Here is a 27,345-nt window from a genome sequence, read left to right on the forward strand (position 1 = left end):
TCCTTATGATGGAGCCAAACTGTTAAAACATAGTAGAGAATGCAATTTGACCTTACTATGTGGCAGTAATCGAAGATCTCCCTTAAAAATATAATGCATGAGTGGCTTTTCATGCTGTTTAAAACCCATTTATACCATTCAGCACTGTATTTAACTTAATTTAATGAGTGAGAACATCTTAACCAATGCACTACTGCACCCGCATGCCATCATGGAGGCTGACTTTTGAAGCTAGCACTAACACAAGTTGGATGGTCCATTTTCACTGTAGCACAGGATGTGCAATGCTCTATTATTGTCAAAAAGAATGGACTTCTACAACTTCTGCTGACTTCTGTAAGCAAAGGACAGTTTCCCATGTCTTCTGGGTCTATTTCAAGTGAGCTCAGGTGCTTAGGAGAATGTTACACCCCTGTATCATTTTCATCTATAGTCTCAGCTCTAATTCCTGGAGTGCTAGAGTGAGACTACAGCCAATATATATTTCATGATGTCATGAACCTATACAATGATTTTATTAACAAAAATATGTCTTATATACACTCAATCGTGGTAAATCAAAGGGAATTCAAAAATGTATGTAATAACTATGGTAATTATTCCCTTTGCATCTTTAATTCTGAGTGACTCAGCCTCTCTGTGATGATCTTATACCTGGACACCTATATTGTCCGTCAGTAAAATTCATTTTGAAATGTTCTTCTTTGTTGTTTTATCTTATTTGGATGTTTACTAAATTTCACTGATCCCCGTCCCAACTCTTTTGAGATGTGTTGGATTTATCAAATTAGAAATGAGTACATATGTCCCCCAAAACAGTATTTTTTCTCGGTTTTAACACTTAATATGTTGTCTTTTCACTATTCTCCATCTAATGAATAGGTTGAATGTTTTGAAAATGATAGCATTTTGATTTTATTCACTGTTTACCAAACGTCCCAACTTCATCGGAGTTGGGGTTTGTATGTAGCCTATTACAAAAAAGTCTTACAAAAAACATGAAACTGGTAGAACTGTGTAGCTTCATATTAGGACATCAAATATTTCTGTGGGGAATTTCCCTTCAGAATTGATTAAACATTACCATATAGTTTGAAAATGATTTTGCATATTCACAGAATGGAGAGTTCACAGGAAGAATAGCTCCACAGTCTGACTTTCTGCCCTTACAGGATGGATGGCTGGTTAGATGTTACATAATATGACCTTCTGGGCAATCACTTTTACATTTTCAGGCGCAGTTGTGCAATGGGTTGGTATGTTAATCTCATCATAAGTATCACTTTCATTTCAAATGGTCAGAGGCTCAGAAAGTAGATGATATTTAATCCTCATTGTAACGTTATCTATTATGTATTTGTGACTAGATATATTCTTTTTTTTAAATGTTAAGCTACCGTAAATCCCTACAATTCAGTCATCAACCCCATCATGGTATGCGCAACAAATCTTTTAAGACATCTGTTGAATCATAATGACTTTAATGACAAACCTACAGTATTCACTTGGTTCATGGACACAAATGTTCTCTAACTTAAAATAAAGTATGTAAGAAAAAAACAAAACAAAACAACAGTGTAGCCAACTAGACAAACAAAATAGTCTGGCTTTCACCCAGTTGCGTCACGTATGGATCCCACAGTTCATGGGGTCACCATGCCAGAGGTCAGGAGAATGCACACGGGGCCATTCACCAAGACAACGGCGGCCATTAGACTGGCACCGCCCACTCAGCCCGCCTCTGCTCTGCTCTCTGGACCCAAAGCAAAAGGAAGAAAGATCATGAGTGTGTGTCTCCTCTGGCCTCTGATGCATCACTTTCCTGGATGGATGGATGGATGGACGGATGGATTAAGACAGGCTTGCTTAGACAGCTGACCAACATTATGGGTGTTTAATTTGACGCTATAAGTGTTGAATTAATATTGTCAACTGTACTGTACGGCTGACTGTCTAGACCAGGGTTTCCCAAACTGTGGTGTGTGCACCCCTGGGGGTGCGCGGCCTGCCATAAGGGGGTGCGCAAGCTAAATAGAGCAATGGTGGATATGTGAGTTTTTATCCAGCATTAATGAAGATGAAGTAGTTTTTAATTGTATGGTGAATTCTATGCTGGGATGGTCCATCTGAAGTGTAGTTTAACTCCTAGGCTGTTGGAAAATAGGATTCCCCAAAACAACTGTGCATAATGTGCAGTGAATCATAACTTGCGTGGCCTTCAGCACACCAAAATATTCGCTTAGGGGGTGCGCGAACCACATTGAAATCTACAAGGGGGTGCGCAGGGGAAAAAGTTTGGGAACCACTGGTCTAGACTAAGATGGGCGGCATGTTGGGCAGTCTGGGCATGAGGTTGCCACTGTGTCTGGGGATGTTAGCCGGCTGGTGGTGAGTGCAGGGTTGGAGCCACTAGTTTGCGTCCAATTTGAACTAAATTCAATTGATTCCTACGACCATAAATCTACAGAAAAACCTGCCCAATACCTTTTTGTTATCCGCAGATATGGAACTTTTTTCATTCGAAAGGCCATTTCAAATTTTATACAGTCCTCCAAGGGCCAACCAGGATTTCCCCCTGCACTTTAGGCCTATATTGAAGGTTTGCAACATACCCCACCTTCACTATGGTCCCCTGAAAATATAATTGTATTGCAAATGTAATTTCTAAGAGTGCTTTACAAAACACATCATATTCCATGTTATTCTTTGGGGGGGGGGGGGGGGGGGGTGCTTTTCAGCCTTTATTGATTTTTGTGAGACAGGATAGTGGAGGAGAGACAGGAAGTGAGCTGGGAGAGAGAGATGGGGAAGGACCGGCAAAGGACCCGGATCGGGAATCGAACCCGGGTCGGCCGAGTGGTAAACGTGTGCCCTACCATATCAGCCACGGTAGGGCCATTCCATGTTATTCTGAATAACGTAAAAATGATATCAAGGGCCAGACTAGACGGCCTCACAGGCTGTAAATGACCCGCGAGCCATAGTTTCCCCACCAATGTCTTAAACAGTCCGATTGGACAGGAAACTGCTTGATCCGGCAACACTTGGAGAGAGCATGGCCCAATGAAAACAGAAGCAGCTGCTAAGCCATCTGCGGTCAGTCAGTCGGTCGGAGTAGGTGGATGCAGACGTTCCTCATCATAACATGCGCCAGTACTGGCTGCCATGGCGACAGAAAGAGTGCCGTGTTCCTCTCTCTCCCAAATCAACTCGGTGCCAAACCACTTCCCTCTCGTTTCCCATGACACCACAATGAGGAGGGATTGTATTCCCATGTTAGCCATTGTGTGTGTAAATAAATAAACCCCACAACAAGTCACATCCATGCTCCTCCTCATCCCACCTCAAAGCTTTGTGTGTGAGCTCAGCTGACCTCCTCTAACCCTGCAGCTCATGTTTGTGATTGATGAAGTTACTTTTGAAAAGTTCCAATGAAAGAACAAGCATTGCCTTTTAGTGATTTGCTCCCGTTGGCTGCATTGAACTTTTCATTTTTTTAGGAATTCAGTAAAAGAATCTTAATATCTTGGCTGGCTCTCGTCATTTCCGCTCAGTTTCGTGAAGTAGTTGTGAAGCAAGGTGAAACCCAACCATCTGTCGAGAGTCAGGTTAAATATTTTCATCCTTGATTGTGTAAATCAGCACTGACTCAATTCTTATAGTTTTTATTTATGCTCTTGCAATTAATACAAGGTGAATTCAGGTAAATCGGGCCACTTTGGACTATTCACCTACATGCAAAAAAAACTAAAACAAAAAAAAGGGCCCAATTTACCTGAGTTCACAATACTTTGTCTTTGGTGCTACATGTATCTGTGCATTCCTGTGTTGTATCTGACACTCTATTTGTAGGGTTCAGAGGCAAGAAGAAGTCTACTCCGGCAATATGGACACTGCTGGCCGGCTGCCTGTGTAGTGTAGTGTACTCCAGTGTTTCTGAACCAGGGTGCCGGGACACCCTGGGGTGCCACAGGGCCCCCTCAGGGGTGCCGTGGAAACGTGGCCGATAAATTAATTACGTAATATATTTGTCTAAACTGATAAATGAATGTTTAATCTGTGGAATCTTTCATCTACCATTTACACACAATAAAGTAAATTTAGGTCACCCCGTTCAGTCGCAACTTCGAACATAGGTTGTGTGACATCTCCAAATGTGGTACTTTTCCAAGCTTGTGTGATATTGGATGCGATGCCATGTTACGGCTTGTTGGTTTGGGGTGCCTTGACATTTTTCATGAATTGAAAGGGTGCCTCAACTAAAAAATGGTTGAGAAACACTGGTGTACTCTACTGTGCGGTAATGGATGTAGTAGAGACTGCACACATGAGTGGAGAAATATAATGGAGGACGACTGCACTGCACTGCACAATGTCTGTGGCCCAGAGCCTCCAACCACACGCGCAACACTCCACAGCCAGGAGGTCGACAGAGAGGGAACACAAAGGGGCCAGTTCCCCTGGGCCCAGGAAGATAGGGAGCCCCAGAATTGGGTCCACATGACATTGTATGCAGGGCTGCCCAGTTGACAAGGGGGGCGACAAAGGGGATAGTTGTCCCAGGCCCAGGCTGAGAGGGGGCCCAGAATCGGTTCCTCATTACATTATACTATTGGGCTGAGGGGCCCTTTCACATGATTTTGTCCTGGTATGGGCCTGGCCAAAGCTGTCAGCAGCCCTGATTGTATTGTATGTATTGACAGGGGGCCCTCTCAGATACCTTTGGTCCCGGGCCCAACCAAAACTGCAGCGGCCGGCCCTACTTCCCAGTGTCCCAGTGTAAGAGCCTGGCTGCACTCCACTAGAGAGGGGGCTTAAGGTAAGGAGGCCAGTGGAGCAGAACAGACCAGACCAGACCAGACCAGACCAGTGCTCTTTTTATTGGATATATGGACCCCCTGGCCATATAGTACATTATCTTGCACGACATTACATTAGGCAAGTTTATTTATATAGCCTAGCGCATTTCATACACAGGTGCAACTCAATGTGCTTCACAAAAGTTAACAAATGTAAATGAAAGGAAACAGCGAAGAAAGAAGGAAATAAATTAGAGTCAAAAGACATTTAAAACATTAAGATAAAACATAAGGTAAAAATAAAAATAAAATAAAGTAAAAAACACATAGCGAACAATGTGAACAATTACACATTGTGAACAATGTTATTCAAAAGCGCCATAAACAAATCAATCAGAACTGTAGATAGACGAATACAGAATAAACAAGTTACAGAATATACACAAGGGTACTGTAGTATGCATATTGTATATACACAAAGGTGCTGTAGTATGCATATTGTATATACACAAAGCTACTGTAGTATGCATATTGTATATACACAAAGCTACTGTAGTATGCATATTGTATATACACAAGGGTACTGTAGTATGCATATTGTATATACACAAAGGTGCTGTAGTATGCATATTGTAGTATGCATATTGTATATACACAAAGCTACTGTAGTATGCATATTGTATATACACAAAGGTGCTGTAGTATGCATATTGTACATACACAAAGGTACTGTAGTATGCATATTGTAGTGTGCATATTGTATATACATTAGTATATATACATTAGCATGCATATTGTAGTATGCATATTATAGTATGCATATTGTAGTATGCATATTGTAGTATGCATGTTGTATATACATTTCTATACAGTAATTGCCATCTACTGCAGTGGTTCCTGCATGCAGTGCCGTGCCAGAGATTCTTTAAGTATAGAGATATGCCAATGTAATAGGTTGCTATGGGCACCTAACATGACCAGGTTCCGGTCTGCTTAAAGGGGCGTGTCATAATGCTCCTAGAATGAATAGAACAGTCTTTAGATCTGCTTAGGTCTGCCTCCCTTGCAACAATAGAACCCGGAAACAATGGGCCAATGGAACCTCTCTCTCTCTACTCTCTCTGGTGCAGCACTGTCACTTTGCTGCGAGGTACCCAGACCCAACAACATGGATGAGGACTGATGGCTGACTGACCTAGAGCCGCCGGGCACAGAGAGAGAAAGAGGGAGTAAGACTCCAGTAGGACAGAGAGAGAGAAAGAGGGAATAAGACTACAGTAGGATGGAGGGAGAGAAAGAGGGAATACTACTACAGTAGGGTGGAGAGAGAGAAAGAGGGAATACTACTAGACTACAGGAGGGTGGAGAGAGAGAAAGAGGGAGAGAGAAAGAGGGAATACGACTCCAGTAGGGTGGAGAGAGAGAAAGAGGGAATACGACTCCAGTAGGACGGAGAGAGAGAGAAAGAGGGAATACTATACTAGGACGGTGCAACAATGCTACTTTTCATCCTTCCCCCAGACTGTGTCATTTTTATAGTTCTCATGCTGATGAATTCAAATTTATGGCATCCTAACGTAATCTTTGGCAAACATATATTCATAAACTTTGTTTTTCTTTGTTGATGCATTCCTTTTTTCTATGTGTATTGTGTTTTCAGTCATACATTGTATTATGTGAAGGTTAAAATCCATACCAATCTAAAACCTAAATTGAAACCAAAGAAAAAGCACATGGTTCAAGGCTAATTATGATCAATTGACAATTCATTATTTATGATCACAATCTCATTATTTAAAACATGAGCAGTATTTACAATATTGTGTCATCATTTTTCCATTTCTACATTCTCCATCAACAGGAAATTATTTTAATCTGAAAAAGCGATCTGCGACCCATCGCCTTTTTGATGTAAATCCACAAGACAGAGACAAGAACAAGCACACACACACACACACGCACGCACACACACACATACACACACACACACACACACGTACGCACGCACACACACACACACGCACGCACGCACGCACACACACACACACACACACACACACACGCATACACACACACACACACACACACACAACCACACACACACGCACGCACGCACGCACGCACACACACACACACACACACACACGCATACACACACACACACAGACACACACACACACACAGACACACACACAGTCACATAAACACCCCACCCCACCCCGACCCTTCCACGTCAGCGGTCACTCTGTTCGCATGAATTATGTCATAGTCGGAGGCCCAGTCACACACCAAAGAATGGGCACGGGCGCATATAAATCAGGTGACCACACAAGCAGGGGGTTTCTTCTCTTCCCTCCTCTTGTCAAGCAGGGGGTTTCTTCTCTTCCCTCCTCTTGTCTGTGCAGTGCATTGCAGTCCTGTAGGCTCCAGACGGCAATGCCAACTCTGTGTGACTTGTGTACATTGAACAAGGACGGCATTTATCCCTTCTTCCCCTTCTTCTTCTTCTTCTTCATCTCCTTCTCTCCTTCCCAGCTAAACTGACACGGCCGACAAAGGAGTGTGGATGAACACGAAAACTTCCAGTGGTGTACGTTACGTTCACAGCATCCTCCTGTTCACAGCCAGGAGTGACATCCAGGAGTGACATCAGGAGTGACAGCCAGGAGTGACATCAGGAGTAACAGCCAGGAGTGACATCAGGAGTAACAGCCAGGAGTGACAGCCAGGATTGACATCCAGGAGTAACAGCCAGGAGTGACATCAGGAGTGACAGCCAGGAGTGACATCAGGAGTAACAGCCAGGAGTGACATCCAGGAGTGACATCAGGAGTGACAGCCAGGAGTGACATCAGGAGTAACAGCCAGGAGTGACAGCCAGGATTGACATCCAGGAGTAACAGCCAGGAGTGACAGCCAGGATTGACATCCAGGAGTGACAGCAGTACAGTAGTACGGATGGTTATTGCGCTACCAGACACGAGGAGGAGTATCAGCAGCAGCAGCAGCAGCAGTTGTAGTAGAGGAGGGGGGGGCAACATGGCGTTCGGTGGCGGCGGGGGGGGGCACCATCACCACCAGCTGCCCTGGCTGCTGCAGGTGCTGCTGTACGGCACCTGTCTGATGGCGCTGGTCAACTCGGGCGCCCTCTTCATCCTCCTGGTCCAGCAGAGCCAGCTGTCGGCCCGCATCATCCAGCTGGAGACGCGCGTCCAGGAGGTCTCCGAGAGCGCCGTGGTGGAGTTCCTGACCCAGGTGAGGGGCGCCGGGGAGGACAGAGAAGGAGGAGGAGGAGGAGGAGGAGGAGGAGGAGCGGACCAGGTGTACCAGCAAGGCTCCCGCAACAAGAGGAGTCAGGAGGAGCTCCGTCACGCCCAGGAGGAGATACTCCATGCTCAGGGGGAGATAAACCATGCCCAACAGGAGATGCACCATGCCCAGGAGGAGATGCGGCGTGCCGAGGAGGAGATGCGGCGTGCCGAGGACCGGCACATGGATAAGGAGATACGGCGAGCGGAGCAGCAGGGAGATATGATGATGATGATGACCTACTCAATGGTGCCCGTAAGAGAGATACACCTTCTTTTAAAAGTATTTTTTGGGGACTTTTCGGCCTTTATTATTACATGACAGTGTGAGAGTAGACAGGAAATGATTGGGAGAAAGAGATGGGGCAGGGCCGGGAAATTACCCCGGCCGGACTCGAACCGGGGTCCCCGTGGGCAATGTAAGCCCAAATGTGGGGGCTTAGTGTGGAGAGATACACTTGGGGATAGACATGGGTGTTTGTTTGTTGGATTTAACTGTTGGCTTAGCTATTCTCATCCTTCATCCATCTCCACGTCCAAGTTGTATATATTGATGAGTTTTTACATTATTATTAGTGCACCGATACCATTTTTTGGCCCCGATACCGATACCCGGCTGTGCAGTATCGGCCGATACCGATACCATACCGATACTGATACCACCCGTTTTTAAATGTATATATATGAAGAGCTGTAGTGCATACTACTTGGATGTAAAATCATTGCATTGCTTTGTCAGGCTGCTGCCTACCTTTTTGCAACAGGAAAAAGACTAATACAAAGTGAATCCAGCAAAATATTTTATACTTTTTAAATACCTCTATGAAATAACTAATTTCAAGGCTGTTTAAGTGTCATATAAGCATCTGTTAAAGTTTAATCTGCAGTTTTTAAAGACTGTTTTGCCAGATTGAGGTGTTATCAATTAATTCAACTTAATATGCACCCTATCTGAGTTTGTCGGTGAATATTTCAAAAGATCATGTTGGACCCAAAGTTTTAATGGGGATGTGACTGTTATTCTTGCTTCATATTACTGTAGCACTTCAGAGTTCCAGAAGCAGGGTTGCCAGATGAGGCTGATGATTTTCCAGCCCAAAATAGACCCACCTGGAAGCATTCAATCCCGCCCAATTTGAACTAAAATTCTTCAGTGGCAAAAGGAAAAGGATAGCGAGCGCTCAAAGTCTTCTCTCCAGGTAGAAGGGCTGCATCTGGTTAATCCTGTTAAGGCTTCATAGAAAGATGACTGAATCCAAAGCACTCTCCTTCCAGTCAAGGTTGTAGTTATAATAAAAACCCTTTATTTTACATTGGGGTAAACAAACTTAGCGTTTTTAAGTTTGTTTACTCCAATGTAAAATAAAGGGTTTTTATTATAACTACAACCTTGACTCGAAGGAGAGTGCTTTGGATTCAGTCATCTTTCTTTGAACTAAATTCTATTGATTTCTATGGCTATAAATCGCCAGAAAAACCCGCCCAAATGTCATTTTTACCTGCAGACGGCCATCCTAAGCAGCCCAATTGGGCGGGAAAATGCCCAATCTGGCAACACTGTCCAGAAGACTCCATTATAGTGTCATTCAGGGTTCCAGAATTGTGTTTATAGATTTATAGCATTGCAGAATCTCAACACTTGTTCCATTTGTCATTTGTATTCTTTGTTGCAGGTGAAAATCCTGTTGGACATATGCAACACCACAAAAGGAATCTGCCTCACTGGTACTGTGCATGCACTCATACATTACATTACATTACATTACATACACAATGCAAATAAAATTGGATTACATAAGGAGCTGCACAATGTGTATAGCACAGCACAATGCAAATCATAGACACTGCAAATGGCATGAAGTCACGTCACCATATTCCCGAATGCCACCAGAGACACATAATGTAATCCTCCACAGGCATACGATTTGCATGTCATTGTATTGTGTCAGAAATGTGATTTTTATTTTCTTTCATGTTCTTTCATTAATTTTCTTTATTTTTCATTACTTTTCTTGTCTTTCATTAATTGTACATTTTTCATCATGTTTCAGGTCCCCCGGGACCACCAGGTGAGATATGATTACCCTCTCATGCAAACAAAAACAAGGACATTACATGAGGACATTACACGATGAGGAAGTTCGCGACACTGCTTATCTAACGTGTCTTTAATAGAGCAATGTTTCGACCTTCAGGTCTTCATCAGGCTGACTTTGCCTGATGAAGACCTGAAGGTCGAAACGTTGCTCTAATACACAATAGACAAGCAGTGTCACAGACTTCTTTTTCACTTGGATTTACTCTCATTGTCCTGCACCTGACCCATCGGGTGGGATGTGCACACATCTACTCCTCTGACATTACATGATGAGCCTTAACCCGTTAGACAGCGTTATACATTTGCTGTTACCAAAATGATATTAACCAAGTCGTAGTGCATTACTAAAGGCCCTGTGTTATGTCATAGTATTGTAGTGCTATGGTAGTTAACTTTTCAATGACTATTACAGTGTGCCACTGGAGGTATGACCTGCATTAAGGGGCTAATAGCTTAGCTGCTACACTGGTATCCATTAGTGACCTGCCATCCTAAAGTGGTGCCCCTTCTGTTCTGCTGCTCACAGGTCTGCCTGGCGCGGATGGAATGCCAGGACACAATGGCACAGACGGCCAGCCAGGAGCCAGAGGAGAGCCGGGGGTGGAGGGGCGACGAGGGAAACGAGGTCAGCTCCCCATCAGAGAGAGAGAGAGAGAGAGAGAGAGAGAGAGAGAGAGAGAGAGAGAGAGAGAGAGAGAGAGAGAGAGAGAGAGAGGAGAAGAGAGGAGAGAGAGAGAGAGAGAGAGAGAGAGAGAGAGAGAGAGAGAGAGAGAGAGAGAATGTGTGTGTGAGAGTGCATGTGTGAGAGTGCATGCGTGCGTACATAGATGTTCAACCCAGACAGCACATCAGTCTGAATGGGGCAAAATCTGCAGATATTGTTCACTGGCCCCTTGGATAGGTGAAGCAGAAATGATGGGCAGGCTTGAGGCCAGGCAGTAAAAGTAGCAGCAGCAGCAGTAATACCAGAGACGGTTTAGGTAGGAGAGACGGGACAGTCGCCGCCATCTTGTTGACGCCTTCGGGGTGCTATTTCGCGATTAGTGAGACCAGATCTGAGAGTCAATGGGAAACATGAATGGGGAAACTGACGGGAGGGAACCCAGCGGTTGTGAAAACTATATGGTTGAAACCACAGTGAAAACTGATCAATCTAGACTACTTGGTTGTGTCATACGAGTCAAAATAAAGCTTTTTAAGCCACTTTTCTCACGTTTTTTTTTTACAGAGCGCAGGCGCAGTAGTTTCATAACGGCACGAGAGCAACGGCTTTTCACAACTGAGCATGCGCAACATCTCGCATGCGCCGATGCAGCCAGATGATTGGATCACTGGCAACGCAGCTCAGCAGCACATTGGCTCTTGTTACCAGAAAGGCGGGAAGACGCCATATTTGCGTTACGAATCTTCACCGTTAATTTCTATGGACGCTTACACCAGCTGTCATGTCTCCTCCTACCTAAACTGTCTCTGGTAATACAGGGGCCACAGGTCTGCACAGCCTCCATTACAGCAAGACACCAAGTATGCCAGTGGTTCCCAAGCTGGGGGTCGGGACCTCTAAGGGGGGGTTGTAGAGCTACTGAAGGGGGGGTCACGGCACAGTGGGTTTACATACAGTGTCCAATCTCGCCCCTTCAACCCGTGCCTACAGTTCACCTAGGGAGCGCTGTCGAGACAGCAGAGCCCATAAGGCAGGCGCTAATAACTGACAATTGCTCTCGCTGTCGGCTGAAACTTGACAATATTACTGTAAGTTCTGAGAGACCAATGTGGATTTAAATTAAATGTACAATAACCTGGGAGTTATGTCCTTCTGATTTCTTACAGCTTTGGCATTTATGAGTCAGGCTCTGCTAGCATTTTGCTACCAGAATTGCTTTACGGCAGTCGTGATCACAGCAACACACCCGGACGACCAATCAAAACGTACTGTGTGAAGCCACTTGTGACTTCATATTGACAATAAAGACGTATATTACAAAGATCCAGCGAGTTTAAACATTCAAACTAAGTGCTGTTTGAAAGGATACTTTATCCTGCTTTTGGGGAAAATAAAATGAAACAATGATACCAATTCTCTCCCAAAGCAATGGCAGCATCGTGGTTGAGCTCCATGGGACTCCATTCATTCTAACAGCCTCTGCGCTCCTTGGCGCTCCTCTGCGCTGTCTGGATGGCGCCACTTAGTGGACAGTACCACCCGGAAAAAGTTGCGAGATTCCTCTCTCGTACTACCCATAGACCCTCTCTGGTCACGGACAAAAAGGACTTTTTCACGTGTATGGCATTTTTTTGTCCATTAATAATACTAGATTTCCCATTAATAGTTTGTCTGGTAATGTTGCTAGAAATCCATTGCTAGGCTAAGACTACGGCAGTGGGGGGGGGGGGGGCGCAGAGGCATCTCAGGGGGGGCTTGTGACATCTGATTTTGGGTTTTTTCCCCAAGAAAATTATTTCCTGTCTCGCCAATAAGTCAATAGGTTTAAAGCCCTCACCAACATTATTTATATTATTAATTGTCATTCATTTGAATACCATAGGAAATGAACACACATCTGCATTCGACTGCAGTCCTTCTTTGTTTAATTTCACCTTTCATCACCTTTCCTTTGATTCTGCGCAGCGATCGCAAAATCAGTCTGCGCGAGTACTGCTGTTGCTTGGGGGGGGGGCTCGGAAGCATTCAGACCCTCTGAAGGGGGGAATGATGGAAAAAGTTTGAGAACCACTGGACTACGGTGAGTGGGAGGGAATATCGCGAAAACATGCTGAAGTCCAAAAGGGGAGGCTCTACTGAAAAAGTTTGTGAACCACTGAAGTATGCAATGGCCTCCTTCAGTCAGTCGGTTAGCCAGCCATGCAGGCTATCTATGGAGTGCTCTGATAGCACAGCCTGGGCCTCTATGAATGCTCTGATTTAATCAGACGGCGTTCAGGCACGATGTGGGCTCGTGGTGTGTGTGTGTGTGCGTGCCAATGTGCCAGTATGCCAGCCAGCGTGTCAGCGTGCCAATGCGGTGTGAAAGGAGACGCCATCAGAGCGGCATGGTATTCATAGCTGTGGTTTGGTTTGACACCACTTCCGCCGCCTTTCTCTGAGCTCTTAATGGCCTTCCCACATCCCCTCAGACCTGCTCCCTCTTAGTCATAGTAGGGGGGCGACAGGGCTGGACTGGCCATCTGGCAGAGCTGGTATTTCCTGGTGGGCCCCTCTTTTCAGAAATGTAAAAAATTAAAAAAAATTTTTTTTACATTTCTGAAAATAGGGGCCCATGAGGGTGTGTGGGGCCCACCAGTGAGTCAGTTCGGCGCCGTTCATTATGAGGGGGGGTTTAAACCAAAAGTGCCCGGGCCCTGTTTCTCCCAGAGTCCAGCCCTGCGGGGCGATGAAAGGGGTTATTCATGTCTTTAGTGGGCTTACTCATACTGTAGAAACCACTGGAGGTTACCGCTGACATTTCCTCAACTTTGACATTGCAAATGACATGTATATTGGGAAGTGATAATGCCTCTGTTATTTTAACTGCACTCTAAGAAAATTTCCCTGCAAAATAACGGCAGTTACTGGCAATTATATTTACCTGTAATTCTACTGTTATTTCACACCAAAAATCAAATACAGCTCATTGCTGTTTAATGTATCACAGTATATAACATTTTTTCAGCAGCAATTGAACTGTTAAATAACAGTACTCTACAGAAACATAACAGTACATTTCAGTTAAAAAGTTGAATTGTACTGTGTGATGACAGGCAAATACTGGGTCATAGTTGTATTCATGAATATGGCCATGGCAACTTCCCACCCCACCCATCATTCTCCATAACTGTGGTACCCTGGCCATGTTACCACCCCACCCTCCCATCGTTCACCATGACTGGAGTGCCTTGAGCATGATACTATGGCGCTATGCTGTATTGAGAAAATGGTTTGCGGTGGTCCTTTGAAAGTGTGGGCATGAATAAAATTATTAGTACGCAGTGCTATGTTACAATGATAGTGTGCGAGGTGGGCTTTTTACTGTATCTCTTGATGAGCCAATGATGAATATAGCATTGGTCAGTCTTCAAAAAAAATATTTTACACCAAGTAGCACAGCAAACAAGCAGCACTACAAGCTAGCTCTCAAAGCAATGCCTAATTTGCAGCAGGCACATTATATGCAACAATGCCACAAATGATGCCACATACAGCAAGCTTTCACAAAGAGGAAAGTGTGCAAGCATGTAAGCAAGCTTGTAGGCAAGCTTGTAGGCAAACAAGTGCTATGCTGTGCCATGCAGGCCAGCCAGCAGGCAGGCAAGCAACTGAAGTGTTGATAGTCCAGATTTATAGGCCTATACAGGTGCAAGAGTACCATGTGACCAGAGTCATCAGGCCCTTGGCAGGTGACGCCCGTAATTGAATAATGGCATAACAGCCCTACTCAGGTGAGGCCAGGCACTGATTAGCAGATTGGTTTAGATGGGGCTGCTTGTTGCAGGAGTGTTACAAGTTCTTAAAATGTTTCAGCCATTCACACTTTCATCACTATCAAAATGCATGTGCTACTCACACTTTGCTGCATCAAGCACTTTTTAAGTATTGTAGTTTCCTTAGAAATTGTTTCATCATGCTTGATATTATCAGATAATCTTTAACCAGTCAGAATGACTTCAGTTCTTCAGGTGGTATTGAAGTTTGATGGTGATCACGGACAAGTGGAGGATGAATGGGTTTCAATGGTGCTGCCTAAAATAACTTGTTATTTCACAGGGTTTTTCACAGGGTCCGGGTCCGGCAGGATCTTAAGCAGTGGATCCGGTATCCGGCATGTTACCTAAAAATCAGGGTCTGGTGCATGTCTAGCCTAGGCTTTTCAGTCTTTCACAACCCCTATCACTGCATGGAGTGAAATCCCTTTGGAAGCGGCTATTGCAGGCAGTGTGGCAATAAGCCAATGAGTCTAAAAAATAGTTTGCGCCAACGTAATAAAAAGGGCCCACGTGTGCGAGTAGACTATATGTTTCAACCATTTTGTAGGATCCGGTATCCGGTTCCGGGTCCGGCAGGATCTTATTCAGTGGATCTGGTATCCGGCAGGATCCTAAAAATCAGGATCCGGTGCATCTCTAGTTTTTTCCACAACGGCGAATACTGCTATTGTGCAGTACTTACTGTTTATGCTCAATATGTGACTCAAAGTAATATTTTCACAGTAGTTGTCTGTTTTTTCGAAAAACAGTAGAATGCTGTTGCAGAATTGCCGTAAATAAACAGCTATTTGTTACAGTGTGTATACACAATATACCGGTAACCACAATTTGAAAATACCATAAGAAATGTTATTCCCCTCATGAAATTTTCCTGGTGATGGTAAAATGAATTAACCAAAGGAGATTTTCTTTTCATAATGCACAAACAGTATAAGTGATGAGATATCAATATGGTTCATACTAATTTTAGTGTTAATTACGATTGGTAATTAGAAGTAATGGTACCTAAAACTGTCGTACTGTAGGGGGATACAAATGAATACAATGAATCTGGTAAACTCATCTTTAAAACAATCTCATTTACATATCTTTGACTATACTCACCGGACACTTCAGTGTCCTTTTACGGTAACACTTTATTTTAGGGATACATCTATTAGCACTAATACATACAATGTTCCTGTATAAGTAACTTGTAAGGCATGTACAAAGCAAAAGCAAACATTAGTTAGGCATGTATTCACAAATGTCTTGTTCATGCACAATAAGGGATTTATTACCAATTTAACCTTAGTAAGGACCTAGTAGGCCTTAGCGTTTGCTTAGTACATGCCTTACACGTTACTTATGCATACATTGTATGTATTAGTGCTTATAGATGTATCCCTAAAATAAAGTGTCACCCATTTTACTTCAGTTAATATAGCAGTTGCTGATGTCTGCCATGTTGTCTGCAATGTGTTTCCCAGGTCCCCCCGGTGAGAAGGGAGAGGCAGGTGAGAGGGGTGAGAGGGGGGAGCCTGGACCACCTGGGGAGAGAGCAGACGCCTCCAATGATGTCATCCTGGAAGGTCAGCTCAACTCAAACCTGTCTGCTTCTTTCCTCAATCTCCTTTTCTTTTTATATATTTTTTTCTTTTTAGGGGTTCTTTTTTGTCATATCATCCAATTTTCTGTCCACTTTTTTGTTGTGTGTCTTGTATTGATGACAGGGCAGTCGAGAGTATGAGAGGAGGAGAGTAGGAGAGAGAGAGAGATGGGGCAGGGCTGGGAAATGACCCAGGCTGGACTCCAACCTTGGTCCCCATGGGCCCATACTGTCTGTGGGGTGGCTCTGTGTAGTGCCCCACAGCACCCACCCCAAATCTCTTTTTCAGCATGTCATATTGAGGACAAGGAGTATATAACGTAATGTGTCTTTGCAGGACCAGGTGGTGTATTCTGGAACATGATTGGGGTGGGGGGTGTTCTGGAATATGATCCGGTAGTGTGTGATCTAGTCAAGTCAAGCCAAATGCCAGTTTCCTCATATGCACAGGTCATAACAAGGACATTGGAATAAGGAAATCTAGAACCTGATCTTGTTGCAGAGTACAGTAGAGCACAGTACATTTATTTGTACCCAAAGAGGATATTAAGGTGTCTTATCAGCTTACTGAAATACAAAAACACATAAAAACACAGTACGCGTTGTGTTATCTAATGCAGTGCACTATCTGGTTGTGTGATCTGGGGCCTATACTTCAAAACTGGTTCAGTTTAGTGAAGAGTTCAGGTTTAGTTAAGAGTTTAGTTAAGAGTAGAGTTAAGTAAATCATCTCATACAAGAGGGTTTTTTTTAAGAAAATGGGGACTCCAGGCTCTTCTATTAGATGATTTACCTCGTAGCCTCTTACTGCAGCTGGGGTCGCCGGCGACCCTATTCACTTGCTGAAAATGCTTAACTACATCATAACAACATTGCTATGACATTACAGAGAGCCATAGTGCTGCGCTAAGGGGTTAACTTAACCTTAACTTATCCTGAACCAGCTTTGTAGTATAGGCCCCTGGATGATGACCCCTGTCGTTGTTTTGGTGTCTAGGTCCACAGGGCCCCGCGGGTCCCCCGGGTCTTATGGGGCCTCCTGGTCCTGCTGGACCCCCCGGACCCCCCGGACCCCAAGGCCCAATCAGAAACAGGACCCGCCACGCTCACCACACACATCACAAGGCTCACGGTTAGTGGTGCTCTCTGACTAACCACCATGCATTGTGTATGCACAGTAGGCTATATGTGTAAAGAGGAATTCAGCTGTCGTTTGCTGTGTGATCCATCATTATTGTGCAATTGAATTTAACTGTGTGTTTGCCTAGACGGTTGTAGTTATAAAATAGAGTTCATATTTTGCAGAGGGTAAAACCCTTCTTCATGCATTTTACTGTATTGCATCTATTCCTTTCTAATTATGTGGTGTGTGTTTGTCAAGGGGAGCTCTGTTCTCTGTTTCTTTGCTGATCCATCATATTGTGTAACTCTATTGTAGGCCTACTATACAGTATGGTATGTCTGGGTTTGAAAGCAAGGCTGAAGTTATAAACTGAGGAATTGATAATGGATTCTGATGCATGATTCATACATTCAAGTTTTTGAATTGTACTAAAACCTCAAAATTATCCTTTTTGGGGGCTTTTGGGAGGAAATTATCACACAAGACCCAACAGAGGGCAAAATGGACGAAATGATGGTACAAATACGATAATTATCGTACGTCTGGCAACACTGACAACCGCTGAGGCAGGTGTCTTTAACAGACATGTTTTCGAAATAAAAAATCTTATTTAATCTGACAATTAAGCTTTCTATTTTCTTTCAAGACGTTCAAGGCATTTCTGTGCAATGAAATGCAACAATTTCTGTCTTCTACCCATGTGAAACCTTCTTCTTATAACTACAAATGTTATTTCTTGTTTTCATTTATTTACTGCGTCACCTCACACCTCAGGCCTATTCCAGACGGCTCCTAATGACTCTACCGGCAAAGAGGGGGGAACCAAAGGCCATGAGGAGGCAGCCGCAAAGAGAAAAGGTACCAGTTGCCTCATGCAGTCATTAACACTTGAATGGAAATTAGGTGAGGGTAGAAATAAAGAAACACTGCTGACAGCGTTTGGTGTGTTGTGTTTGTGAAACAGATTGCGTCATAAAAGCACTCGGCAAGCCAGAGAGCATTACCAAGATGTGGAGCACTTTTGGAGCCTGGATGAAAGACGCAGCTGTGCCGCATGACGAGCGCATCTGGGTTGCGGATCACTTCTCTGGTAAGGGGACGAGAGTTAGGCTTCTCCTTATTACAACCTCCCACTCACCTCCCCCAGTACCAGCACACAGCGCATAAAACATGCTGTTTTCACTGTTGACACAGCAAGTAATGGGTAAAACAGAGTTTTCATTGTGCTCGTCGACTCCAATGTAAGCTGGGAATTTAGAGAAAGCCATTGTTTTTGCCGCCTCCTCCTCCTCAGATGTGCATACTAATGAGTTCACTTGCCGCTCTTCTGTCTAGGCCGGACCATGAGGGCCTACAAGAACATTGCAGCATTCCAGAACGGTAGCAGTGATAACATCGACGTCGGAAAATTCTTCCAGGGCTGTGGACACATTGTTCACGGGGGCTCAATATACTACCACATCGCAGGCACTTTCAATATTGCCAAGTGAGTGTTATGTTGACGTTCAGCTGTTCTCCCATCTTCTTCAAAACCTCTGGTGCACTGTTGACATATTATGGATGGTTTGATGAAATTTAGGTTTAATTTGTGTAGCCTATTCTTTTTAACCATAAAATGTTGCAGATCTCCAACAGACATGTATATGGTTTATTCATCGCTAAAAACATTTGTAGTCCAGTGTTGGTAAAACATATTGAATTAGATATTATTAGATAAAACCATTTTCACAGTGAAGTGAATGCACTGCAGGCCTACTCTGCATGTGCAGAATATATGTAATGAGTGATAGGCCCTATATTTGATTTATGCAATGTGTGTAATGTAGGCCTACCTCTGCTGTTGTACACCATCATTTTCATAACAGGAATGAGTGATAGGCCCTATATTTGATTTGTGCAATGTGTGTAATGTACCTCTGCTGTTGTACACCATAATTTTCTTCAGGATCAAAGTACACCGACACTTCTTTAACAATTTTCCGAAATAAACGTGACCTTTTTATTGACCGGTCGAAAGGGCTTAGTTGTAAGCAAATGAACTTCACCTCCCAAAGAAATTGTTTAGACCAAGATTACATGGATGACTGCGAATCTTCACAGACATTTGCCTCTTTTCCACTGCCTGTCTTCTGGTAGGCCTACAGCTCGAAAAAGCGTGACTCGGCCGCCACTTTTTGCTTTTCGAATAGGCACTACACAGCTCAATTGCAAAGCAAAAAGTGGCGGCTGAGTCGCGCCGTCAAGCTGTAGGCCAACCAGAAAACCGGCAGTGGAAAAGAGGCAATTGTGTACGTACGTAGGCCTTAACCATTTTCCCCTGTGAACCAGGTATAACCTTGAGACCAAGCGGCTGCACACGTTGGCCATCGAGCACGCCCTGTACCACAATCTGTCCTACCTGCTCCACAACTCCAAGACCTACTTCAAGATGGCGGCGGACGAGAACGGCCTCTGGCTCGTCTTCGCCTCCAGCCAGGACGACACCGTCATGGTGGCCCAGCTGGACCAGAAGACCTTCTCCGTCTCGGCCTACGTCAACACCAGCTTCCCCAGGGCCAAGGCGGGGAACGCCTTCGTGGCCTGCGGGGTGCTGTACGTCACCGACACCAAGGACACCCGGGTGGCCTACGCCTTCGACCTGCTGAAGGGGAAGCCGCTCAACGTCAGCTTCGACTTCCTCCGCTCCTCCTCCTCCTCCTCCTCCCCGCCGCCGGCTGGCATCCTGGCCATGCTCTCCTACGTACCGCAGGAGAAACAGCTGCTCGTCTGGGACAGCAGTTACGTCAAGTCACACAAAGTGCATTTTGAGGACTGAGAGAATGTTTTATTTTATTTTTTACCAGCAAATTGGCTACGTTTACATGAGACATTTAATTCAGAATTAAACCCTGAATAAAGCTCAATTCCACTATGTCACGTAAACACCTCTTAATTCGGAATTAAATGAAAGATCAAAGTAAATTCTGAATTACTCATTCGGAATTAAAAGCCTCATGTAAACGTAGACATTGTCTAAATCTGTGCTGGGTGATCTACTGTAGTTCCAGGGCTTCTCCTTCTCAAGGCAACCCTTCAGCCAAGTTAACGCACAAGATTGTGTTACTGTGGAGGTGCTAGCTAAATGGGAATATTATGTACAGTATTTGAATTGTTGCTTCTGAAGTCAGGTGGCCAATCACTAGTCTGAGCTGAGTTACCCAAAAACATTTAAGTAGTACTTAAGCCTAAGTAGTTCTTATGAATGAGGTGTCCTCTAGGCAATACATCGCATCACTAAAAGTTACCACATACAATAATTTTATAGGCCAGCATACAAAAATTTTTCTCACACATGGCAATAAAATGTTTGCGCAAAGTGCATGCGTGAGGTAAACTAGTGTATGTATAAACTTTTAGTGATGGTGTGAGACCTATCTCTGATATATTGTCAAGGGGTCTCGCATATATACTGCTTAGCAGTGGTGTAGTCTACTTTTTTATGGTGGGTATACTGTATATTTGAGCATTTTTTGAAGTGGGTATACGGTATATATTTGTGCTATTCAAAACAATGGATCAATCAATTTTAAGTGGGTATACTGCAATCCCTGAAATTTAGAAGTGGGTATACTCCGTATCAGGGGCGCTGCCAGAAATGTTGGGCCCCATGAAAGATTCGAATTTTGGGCCCCCTTAAGGGCCCCTCTCAGTGCTTGGGCCCCCTTAAGGGCCCATATCAGTGCTTGGGCCCTTAGAATCTGTACCACGTTCCCCCCCCTAGCGTCCCCCATGCTCCGTATACCCGCGTTCTACGTAGACTACACCACTGCTGCTTAGAGTGGTGAAGTGCAACGTAATACTTCTTGGGAAACGCAGCCCAGAACGGTTCAAGAGGATTTGTGGAGGAGTGAACATGATGTACACACCACTTACTGTATGCTCACCATATCAGGCTTGCACGAAATTCCGAATTGAATGAATTTGAATTCAGAGTAATGCCATAATAAGGGGCAGCCGTGGACTAGTGGTTAAAGAGTTGGTCTTTCAATCTAGGGGTTGCAGGTTCTAATCCACCCTGACCTTTCCCTACATCTCCATTCATGGCCGAAGTGCCCTTGAGCAAGGCACCTAACCCCACATTGCTCCAGGGACTGTAACCAATACCCTGACAAATAATAACTGTAAGTTGCTTTGAATAAATGAAAGCGTCAGCTAAGTGCAATATGAACACCAGGTGGTGGTGTTCTATGTACTCTCAATGGGTGGTGTAGCTTAAATTCAAAGAAATTCAAGGTAATGACACCACCTAGTGTTCGTATTATGGCATTACTTTGAATTCAAATTCGGAATTTGGCACAAGCCTGCACCATATAGTACATGTAGCACTGAGTAGTCTTTTGTTAGTAACACCATGTAAACATCATCTTTCTGACCCTTTCAACTGTTCCAAATGAAGAGGTTTGTGTGCTGTGCATCTATGTAAGTATGTTGTTTTATATTGTGAGGTTTCTTATGGTATCTACTTATATCCATGGTTTCTACTGTGTATCATCGTTACACTTTGTATTCTTGCCATGTGTCCCTATTCCAAGTGTATTCCCAATTCCAGGCTGTATAGTGAAATCCATCAGTGAAAAGGAATGCTATTAAATGATGTTAATTAGACCAAAGACAAATTGCTAGGTGTGTTCTTAGAATATCGTAGCCTTTTACTGCAGATGGCATCGCCGGTGACCCTATTCACTTGCTGAAAATGCTTAACTACATCATAACAACATTGCTATGGCATTACAGAATGCCATAGCGCTGCGCTAAAGGGTTAGGAGACTTTCAGCTAATACTGTATTTCTCTTGTCGTGTTATTGCTTTTCTCACCTCCTGTCCTACAACCGAAACCAAAAGTGCATATCACTTAAGTCTTTTGCTCAATTTTTAAAAGAATGCTCACAAAAGTGAAGTGACGCTAAAAAAAGCATAGCTCTTGAAATAAAAAGTATTTATTTTTGACTTACAAAGGTAATGATAAAACTACCTGTTCCCTCCTGGATTTTCAAGAGTGCCTTGTTCTAGTGTTCCCACACCACATTCACACACACACGCACACACACACACCCACACAGAATATTCCGCTTTGAATAAATACACAACAGACAGCAAGTAGAGGGACCATTGGTTGAACACTTCAGTACACATAGTAGACGTGGCGCCCAGCAGTTCTGACAGAAACACAAATATGTTTTAATAAATACCACATACATTTAACCAAAGTACAACTATTCCAGCTGGTATGACAACCAAAAAAATAAACTAAAAGCATTTGTGTTTGTACAAGCTATGGTAGTAGTTCTTTATATATATTTATATATATATACTGTATATATATATTAAAACTATTTTTTTAAACTTGTTTAACTACTTGGCCAAATGGAGCCAGACATTCATTTGTATATAACAGTTTCCTCTTGAATAGCGTTTCACCCTTTTCTTTGAATTTAATTGATATTTATAGTGTCTCCAAATTTGAGTGCAAATATTCGTGTATGGTAAAACGTTACAAAAAAATAGACAGAATAAACCTGAACAAAAACAATGAATAAATAAAACAGCAACTTAGGCTGTACTGTGCTGTGTCCCATATAGCTAAACAATAGACCTTACATTCGTCATGTAAAGGCAATAAGTATAAATATAAATACAGCAGTCCGTAAAGGAATGAACGGGCAAACGATACAAAAAACACAAACGATTGAACAAAACAACAACAACAAAAAGTATTTTGTGCAAAAACCAAACAAACTGAAACAATAGTGTGTTTCTGGTCAAATCGAGTACTTCAGTGCAGCCAGGAAGAAAACAAAAAAATCAGTTAAACAAGACATAGAGATGGACCATTTTCAATCACAGTCACATCAACCATCCTCTCTGGAGTGGAATGTTTTGCAGTGAAGCCATCTCGCACACAGTGCACAGCGGAGGCGTTGACTGACAAGTGACTGCAGCGGTGGGCGAGAGGAAAGGTGAGCTATTTAACTTTTTTTTTTTATCACTGTGAGCCGTGAAACACCAACGTGCCCGGGCTCACCAGGACTATGTGCCATTACAACTGTGCAATGTGAGCAGCCAATGGGTACAAGGGAGTGGGGGAAGAGGCGGGGTTTGAGAGGAAAGGAGGAAGTTAAATGCAGATCCGACAACTGGAGTCACACTGAAAACCACTGACGCAATATAGAAACCACAGTGCTGGTAAAGATGCTAAGAGTTTTTTTTCAGCCGTGGGCACAAAATGACGACAGATACACACAAAATTTTTGCTTTGAGCACTTGTACAGAGCACTATCAATAAACCTGTGTATGCACCGCTTTTACGAGTACAGTACATGCATAGCTTTCCTATAGACACACTCTATCAGAGATTTTCAGGGAACAACGTCGGCTTCTTAAAATTACAGTGAAACTATTTAGTTTTTCCTCTTTTTTTTAAATCAAGTAAATGTGACATTTTGCGTATGTGTTTCAGCCTTTGGGAAAAAATATTTTTTTGCAGCGCAACTTCGTTTTTTTTAAACGTTTCCACAGCTATGAAAAAAAAAAAAAACGTTACAGTTCGCTGCCATGAAAAGCTTCTTTAAATGTTCGAGTAATCCCTTTGCTTTTTTTTTGTTTTTCTTGGTTACCGTGCTACAGTTTACAATTTTACAGGATGTCGAATATACTAGCCGGTATATTGTAGCGGTCGGGCAGGACGCGCATCTTGAGCGTTCCGTCGGCGCCACAAGTGAAGATGCGGTTGCCGGGGCGCGTCTCGATCTGCATGACGCCCGCGCCGATGTTGCGGAAGATGGACTGCTTGGCGTGCTCCGTGCTGAAGGAATGCATCAGCCCGTGACCCGACAACTTCCACACCTGAGGAACAAGCACAAGTAGCAGTCAGGTCAGAATCAGAGCCATTTATAAACGGCTCTGGTCAGAATCAGGGAAAATAACACAGTAAGAGTGCATCCCAATATGCAGACTTCAGTCCTCCTTTGCTCACTTGCCTGCTTGTGACCTCATGATGACGTCACCAACGACAGAACATTAATTAAATATCTTGCAAAAGCACAATTTTAATGTCATTTTCTCTTTTGCAATCAGGATGGTGAATGAAAAACAGTCCTCCAAAAGTCGTTGTGGCTAAGCAGACAGCGGGGAAACCAGAGAGGCGGGGCGAGGCCACAAGCATAAGTGGAGGACGGAAGGCCACATATTGGAATGCACAACAGGTCATAGCCTGAGGAAGAGATACTGTATACCGGTATTCATAGGCGTTCACACATAGGGACGAGGTGGTGCTAACGCACCTGCCCCTTTTAAATCCTGGACAAAAAGTACCCTTTTTGAAAGTTATTTTTTTGATGTTTGACATGATCATATAAAAATACTTGACGATTAAAAGCATAATCGCGATATAGCCTAGTAAGGCAGCCTGAAGTTCCACCCTCCAGCACCTGCTACCCTTAATTCCTTAATTTCCCCCTGAGGATCAATACAGTTACTCCACTCTACTCTACCCAAATTGTCTGTTCATGTTCATGTGTAAGTAGTGTTCCGAGTGAGCAACACACGCATGAATACATTAGAGACACAAAAGGTCAGATTAGACTTCAGCAACTGCGCGCATCAAAAGTCGCTTGTGAGTGGCTACGAACCAACTGTGCATTCATGCATCTGCGCGCGAGGTCTCGTCGCGAGCCACATTTGAAATAGCGCGATTACCTTCACTACATTGCAAACACTGCGGACATTATTAAGCAATGTTGCTTTCTAGCCCAGTTAGCTAAGTATTTTCACACAAACTGCAAAGGCAATGCACTGGTATCATTTTTTTGACATACCCAGTCCCGTATACCCGTGCAGAAAATGCAAGCATATAAACAGCTACGGTAGAAAAATCCGCAGGCATTGTGCCACGAGTGTTCAACTGATTCATTGTTTGTTACTTAGCTTGTAGCTTTGTGTATTTCCACACATTTACACACAGGGCATTAATATAGTTTTTAAACAGAATCAGCGTTGCTCTCGCAAACCACCGGCATTGCGCTGCCGCAAGAACAAGGAAGTAGCGAGACGACCAATCATAGCGCCTTTTTGTCTGCGTCCTCCGCGTCTGTAGTTAGTATTTTTCCGAGGCGCTCGACGACGGGCGCAGAGCCTCTGCGCGGGGGGCGTGGACTCGCACAGACACAAGACAGATAGTGATATTGAGCTACAGACAGTTTCCTGTCTGACAGCTTTTCCAGGCTCAACCTATTACAGAACCAGTCAACTGTACAATATACAGTGCCCTCCATAATTATTGGCACCCCTGGTTGAGATGTGTTTTTTAGCTTCCAATTATTTATTTATTTTTCTAAATAATATGGGACCTTAATGGAAAAAAAGAGAAAAATCCAACCTTCAATACAAGTGCATTTATTCAGTGGGGAAAAAATCCCACATAAAGAAATAATTATTTGACATCAAATAATGTGTGTCACAATTATTAGCACCCCTGGTGTTAATATTTTGTACAACCCCCTTTTGCCAACAAAACAGCACCTAATCTTCTCCTATAATGTTTCACAAGATGGGAAAAGACAGAAAGAGGGATCTTCAGCCATTCCTCTTTGCAGAATCTCTCTAAATCATCCAGAGACCTGGGTCCTCTCCTCTGTACTCTCCTCTTCAGCTCACCCCACAGGTTCTCAATGGGGTTGAGGTCAGGGGACTGAGATGCCCATGGGAGGAGCTTGATTTTGTGTCTGGTGAACCATTTCTGTGTAGATTTGGCCATATGTTTAGGGTCATTGTCTTGCTGAAAGACCCAGTGACGACCCAGCTTCAGCTTTCGGGCAGAGGGCAACAGATTTTGATTTAAAATGTCCTGGTATTTCAAAGCATTCATGATGCCATGCACCCTAACAAGGTTCCCAGGGCCTTTGGAAGCGAAACAGCCCCACAGCATCACTGACCCACCCCCATACTTCACAGTGGGTATGAGGTGCTTTTCAGCATGCGCATCTTTCGTGGTACACCAGACCCACTTAGAGTGTTTGTTGCCAAAAAGCTCAATCTTGGTCTCATCTGACCAAACCAAAGCACACGGTCCCAGTTGAAGCCCCAATACCGCTTGGCGAACTCCAGACGCTTGCGTTTATGATTGTGAGTGAGGAAAGGTTTTCTCCGTGCATGCCTCCCAAACAGCTTGTTGGCGTGTAGACAGCGCCTGATGGTTGATTTGGAGACTTTGTGACCCCAGGATGCTACCATTTGGTGTAATTCTGTAACAGTGAGCTTTGGAGATCTTTTGATTTCTCTTACCATCCTCCTCACTGTGCGTGGTGGCAAAATAAACTTGGGTCCTCGTCCAGGCTTGTTTACCACTGTTCCAGTTGTTTTGAACTTCTTAATTATTCCTCTCACAGTGGATATGGGCAGCTGCAGTTGAGTGGCAATCTTCTTGTAGCCTCTGCCTGACCTGTGAAGGTCGACGCACATCTGCCTCACTTGTATGCTGTGTTCCTTTGTCTTTCCCATGTTTAAGAGTGGATAAGAGAAATGGCCTCTGTGTCACGTCATATTTATACCCCAGGGAAACAGGAAGTGATGAATTACTAATTAAATGTTCCTACATACTCTGGTAAACTTTGTAAACTACTGTAGAAATGACAGAAATGCTTCAATTATATTTATTTCCTGGGAATTGTTAAGGGTGCCAATAATTGTGGAACAGGTGATTTAATGAAAAATAATTATTTTTTAGTCAGGGATTTTTTTATTTTCTTACAATTCATTTGAGTTGAAGGCTACATTTTCCTACAATTTTCAGTGTGACAGTATTCTTCTGCAATAAACACTGAATTTATTTTAAGGCTTTTAACACATCTCAACCAGGGGTGCCAATAATTATGGAGGGCACTGTATCTATGCACGCACGCACGCACGCACGC

The 27,345-nt window shown here is 43.7% G+C and overlaps 2 protein-coding genes across 2 annotated transcripts in view; one reads left to right on the forward strand and one right to left on the reverse strand.

Moving 5' to 3' along the window:
* Positions 1-7,838: 7,838 nt before the first annotated feature.
* On the forward strand, positions 7,839-20,615 carry gldn (gliomedin). Its single transcript, XM_063189156.1, has 10 exons — positions 7,839-8,363; positions 9,781-9,832; positions 10,159-10,183; positions 10,730-10,830; positions 16,157-16,258; positions 17,273-17,407; positions 18,173-18,256; positions 18,363-18,488; positions 18,734-18,884; positions 19,727-20,615. Exons 1-10 carry the CDS (start codon positions 7,839-7,841, stop codon positions 20,211-20,213), a joined length of 1,788 nt encoding a protein of 595 aa, XP_063045226.1. The 3' UTR covers positions 20,214-20,615.
* A 1,737-nt stretch (positions 20,616-22,352) lies between these two features.
* dmxl2 (Dmx-like 2) overlaps positions 22,353-27,345 on the reverse strand; it is a 151,807-nt gene continuing 146,814 nt past the window's right edge. Inside the window, exon 55 of the mRNA XM_063188608.1 lies at positions 22,353-24,280. Within this exon, the coding sequence (XP_063044678.1) occupies positions 24,071-24,280 (210 nt within the window). The 3' untranslated portion in view covers positions 22,353-24,070. The remainder of the gene's footprint in view (positions 24,281-27,345) is intronic.

Source organism: Engraulis encrasicolus, chromosome 22 (genome assembly GCF_034702125.1).
Source record: "Engraulis encrasicolus isolate BLACKSEA-1 chromosome 22, IST_EnEncr_1.0, whole genome shotgun sequence".
Classification (NCBI taxonomy): Eukaryota; Metazoa; Chordata; class Actinopteri; order Clupeiformes; family Engraulidae; genus Engraulis; species Engraulis encrasicolus.

Bases quoted from the DNA above. Each gene is read 5' to 3' on its own strand.
- gldn (XM_063189156.1), top strand. From the start codon at position 7,839: ATGGCGTTCGGTGGCGGCGGGGGGGGGCACCATCACCACCAGCTGCCC. The intron at 10,184-10,729 runs ATGATTACCCTC...TCTGCTGCTCAC, and splicing joins CCGGGACCACCAGGTGAGAT to AGGTCTGCCTGGCGCGGATG. The intron at 18,257-18,362 runs GTACCAGTTGCC...TTTGTGAAACAG, and splicing joins GGCAGCCGCAAAGAGAAAAG to ATTGCGTCATAAAAGCACTC.